Genomic DNA, 5,421 nt, shown 5'->3' on the forward strand with positions numbered 1-5,421 from the left:
TACAGATAAGTTTATCACAGTAAATCGTATTTTATTGATTGACATTGATCTACTACAGATAAGTTTATCCCAGTAAATTGTATTTTATTGATTGACATTGATCTACTACAGATAAGTTTATCACAGTTAATCGTATTTTATTGATTGACATTGATCTACTACAGATAAGTTTATCACAGTAAATCGTATTTTATTGATTGACATTGATCTACTACAGATAAGTTTATCACAGTTAATCGTATTTTATTGATTGACATTGATCTACTACAGATAAGTTGATCACAGTTAATAATATCTTATTGATCGACATTGATCTACTACAGATAAGTTGATCACAGTTAATCGTATTTTATTGATTGACATTGATCTACTACACATAAGCTTATCACAGTTAATCGTATTTTATTGATCGACATTGATCTACTACAGATAAGTTTATCACAGTTAATCGTATTTTATTGATTGACATTGATCTACTACAGATAAGTTTATCACAGTAAATCGTATTTTATTGATTGACATTGATCTACTACAGATAAGTTTATCACAGTTAATCGTATTTTATTGACACTGACTCTGATATTCTGTTTATTGTAAGGTGACATCATCAGCTCATTGAACACAATTATCATACGCAGTCTAGGAACTGTCTACTTCATTTTTACATGAACAATATTTTTATATATTTAAGGCACATAGACACGATGTGTTAATCATGGTCCATGTAGTATTATATGACACACAAACAAATATCCACAATAGAAACCCGGTGTTTATGCAGCCTACTATTACTAGTATACTGGTACAATACTATATCTGTATTAACATATCAGCCTACTATTACTAGTATTCTGGTACAATACTATATCTGTATTAACATGTCAGTCTACTATTACTAGTATACTGGTACAGTCCTATATCTGTATTAACATATCAGCCTTCTATTACTAGTATACTGGTACAATACTGTATCTGTATTAACATATCAGCCTTCTATTACTAGTATACTGGTACAATACTATATCTGTATTAACATATCAGCCTACTATTACTAGTATACTAGCTGGTACAGTACTATAACATGTCAGCCTACTATTACTAGTATACTGGTACAGTACTATAACATGTCGACCTACTATTACTTGTATACTGGTACAGTACTATAACATGTCTGCCTACTATTACTAGTATACTGGTACAGTACTATAACATGTCAGCCTACTATTACTAGTATACTGGTACAGTACTATAACATGTCAGCCTACTATTACTAGTATAATGGTACAGTACTATAACATGTATATGGATTGTATGTTTTATGACAGTTCAAAAGTGTATACTATTTGTTGTTTTCTGTTTTACTGAACATCAAGATATGTGTTTAAAGTCAAGATTAAGTTATCTGCGAAATAGATACTTTCACATCTCCAAATCACAAAATTGTCATCAGTGTCAATTGAACTTGTTCACAAAAAAACAAAACCCAATGAAAACACTGGCTATACAGTATTCAGGTTTTGTACTAGTCACCTTGGCAATCATTTAATTTAAGTCACCTTGACCTTAACTTAAATTTAGTGTCATCAGAAATCTTGACCCTTATTTCACCTATTTCACCCCTATGTAACTAACATAAACTCTAGCTACTATAAATTGATCTGGATGAGTCCATTATGGTCTATAGGGTTGAAAGGGTTAACTTAGTGTGATGGTTAATTTGATGGAGAATGGTCAGTTATAATGACCGGGGTTTTGTCAGAGATGGTCATTCTGAGCTCAGATTCAAGCAATGGTCACGTTAACCTTAGAAAGATCTAAGTGCATTCTGAAGATAATAGTTGAGTCGTATCTTACCTGGAAGGCCAAGATGAAGTAGAGGAAAAACACGAGATAGATGATTCGGTAGATGACCACGTCTTGTATAGAGATGAGCAGCAGCATCCCAGCGCACACAAATATCCAGTACTTAGACAGCATTGACCAGATATAGGTACCTAGAGGGACACAAATATCCAGTACTTAAGACAGCATTGACCAGATATAGGTACCTAGAGGGACACAAATATCCAGTACAAAGACAGCATTGACCAGATAAAGGTACCTAGAGGGACACAAATATCCAGTACTAAGACAGCATTGACCAGATATAGGTACCTAGAGGGACACAAATATCCAGTACTTAGACAGCATCGACCATATATAGGTACCTAGAGGGACACAAATATCCAGTACTTAGACAGCATCGACCATATATAGGTACCTAGAGGGACACAAATATCCAGTACTAAGACAGCATCGACCATATATAGGTACCTAGAGGGACACAAATATCCAGTACTAAGACAGCATCGACCATATATAGGTACCTAGAGGGACACAAATATCCAGTACTAAGACAGCATCGACCATATATAGGTACCTAGAGGGACACAAATATCCAGTACTAAGACAGCATCGACCATATATAGGTACCTAGAGGGACACAAATATCCAGTACTTAGATGGCATTGACCATATATAGGTACCTAGAGACACAAATATCCAGTACTTAAGACAGCATTGACCATATATAGGTACCTAGACGAACACAAATATCCAGTACTAAGACAGCATCCACAATATATAGGTACCGAGAGGGACACAAATATCCAGTACTAAGACAGCATTGACCATATATAGGTACCTAGAGGGACACAAATATCCAGTACTTAGATGGCATTGACTAGATATTGGTACCTCGAGACACAAATATCCAGTACTTAGACAGCATTGACCAGATATAGGTACCTAGGGGGACACAAATATCCAGTACTTAGATGGCATTGGCTAGATATTGGTACCTCGAGACACAAATATCCAGTACTTAGACAGCATTGACCAGATATAGGTACCTAGGGGGACACAAATATCCAGTACTTAGATGGCATTGACCATATATAGGTACCTAGAGACACAAATATCCAGTACTTAAGACAGCATTGACCATATATAGGTACCTAGAGGGACACAAATATTCAGTACTTAGACAGCATCGACCATATATAGGTACCTAGAGACATAAATATTCAGTATTTAAGACAGCATCGACCAGATATAGGTACAAGGAGACACAAATATCCAGTACTTAAGACAGCATTGACCATATATATAAAAGGTACCTAGAGGGACACAAATATCCAGTTCTTAGACAGCATCGTCCATACATATGTACATAGAGACAGAAGTATCCAGTACTTAGACAGCATTGACCATATATAGGTACCTAGAGACACAAATATCCAGTACTTAGACAGGTTTGACCAGATATAGGTACAAGGAGACACAAATATCCAGCACTTAGACAGCATTGACCAAATATAGGTACCTAGACGAACACAAATATCCAGTGCTTAGACAGCATCGACCATATATAGGGACCTAGAGACTCAAATATACAGTACTTAGACAGGTTTGACCAGATATAGGGACCTAGAGACTCAAATATACAGTACTTAGACAGGTTCGACCAGATATAGGTACAAGGAGACACAAATATCCTGTACTTAGACAGGATCAACAATGTATAGGTACCTAGAGACTCAAATATACAGTACTTAGACAGGTTCGACCAGATATAGGTACAAGGAGACACAAATATCCTGTACTTAGACTGCATTGACCTGATATAGGTACCTAGACGAACACAAATATCCAGTGCTTAGACAGGATCAACAATATATTGGTACCTAGAGACTCAAATATCGAGTACTTAGACAGCATCGACCATATATAGGGACCTAGAGACACAAATCTCCAGTACTTAGACAGCATTGACCAAATATAGGTACCTAGACGAACACAAATATCCAGTACCTAAGACAGGTTTGACCAGATATAGGTACCTAGACGAACACAAATATCCAGTACCTAAGACAGGTTTGACCAGATATAGGGACCTAGAGACTCAAATATCGAGTACTTAGACAGCATTGACCATATATAGGAACCTAGAGACACAAATCTCCAGTACTTAGACAGCATCGTCCATACATATGTACATAGAGACAGAAGTATCCAGTACTTAGACAGGTTTGACTATTTATAGGTACCTAGAGGGACACCAAACTCCAGTGTTTAAGACAGCATTGACCAAATATAGGTACCTAGAGACTCAAATATCCTGTACTTAGACTGCATTGACCAGATATAGGGACCTAGAGACTCAAATATACAGTACTTAGACAGGTTTGACCAGATATAGGGACCTAGAGACACAAATCTCCAGTACTTAGACAGGATCAACAATATATAGGTACCTAGAGACTCAAATATCCAGTACTTAGACTGCATTGACCAGATATAGGTACCTAGAGACACAAATATCCAGTACTTAAGACAGGTTTGACCAGATATAGGTCCATTGATATGGTAAACAGTACCAACATGTAGAAATATATTCAATAGCAGTGCTAACATCTTCAGTGTCAAAAATAAAGTTGGAGATTTCTTCTTCAATCTGAAACAGTAAAGTCACAGCTTACATCTTCTTTGTCTTATTGCAACAAAATGAACAAATCACCTACTTACCATAGCTACAGCTGAAGAGGGGGAGGTAATTTTGTTGTGACGTATCACCTATTCACAATATCTATAGGTAAAGAGGGGAGGTAGTTCTGTTGTGATGTATCACCTATTCACCATACATACAGGTAAAGAGGGGAGGTAACTCTGTTGTGACTCATCACCTATTCACCATACATACAGGTAAAGGGGGGAGGTATTTCTGTTGTGACTTATCACCTATTCACCGTACATACAGGTAAAGAGGGGAGGTAACTCTGTTGTGACTCATCACCTATTCAACATATCTATAGGTAAAGTGGGGAGATAACTCTTTTGTGACTTATCACCTATTCACCATATCTACAGGTAAAGTGGGGTGATAACTCTGTTATGACTCATCACCTATTCACCATACATACAGGTAAAGAGGGGAGGTAGTTCTGTTGTGACTTATCACCTGTTCACCATATCTATAGGTAAAGTGGGGATAAACTCTGTTGTGACGTATCACCTATTCACCATATCTACAGGTAAAGAGGGGAGGTAACTCTGTTGTGACTCATCACCTATTCCACATATCTATAGGTAAAGTGGGGAGATACCTCTGTCGTGAATTATCACCTATTCACAATACATACAGGTAAAGAAGGGAGGTAACTCTGTTGTGACTTATCACCTATTCACCATATCTATAGGTAAAGTGGGGAGATAACTCTGTCGTGAATTATCACCTATTCACAATACATACAGGTAAAGAAGGGAGGTAACTCTGTTGTGACTTATCACCTATTCACCATATCTATAGGTAAAGTGGGGAGATAACTCTGTTGTGACTTATCACCTATTCACCATATCTATAGGTAAAGTGGGGAGATAACT

At 36.8% G+C, this 5,421-nt stretch overlaps 1 protein-coding gene across 1 annotated transcript in view; it reads right to left on the reverse strand.

The window, feature by feature from the left end:
- Positions 1–5,421, reverse strand: part of LOC110449456 (piezo-type mechanosensitive ion channel component 1-like) — a 122,477-nt gene that overhangs the window by 63,941 nt on the left and 53,115 nt on the right. The window contains 1 exon segment of the mRNA XM_021496332.1: positions 1,804–1,994. Coding sequence (XP_021352007.1) covers positions 1,804–1,994 — 191 coding nt within the window.

The sequence above is a fragment of the Mizuhopecten yessoensis genome, unplaced genomic scaffold (genome assembly GCF_002113885.1).
Source record: "Mizuhopecten yessoensis strain PY_sf001 unplaced genomic scaffold, ASM211388v2 scaffold4615, whole genome shotgun sequence".
Taxonomy (NCBI): Eukaryota; Metazoa; Mollusca; class Bivalvia; order Pectinida; family Pectinidae; genus Mizuhopecten; species Mizuhopecten yessoensis.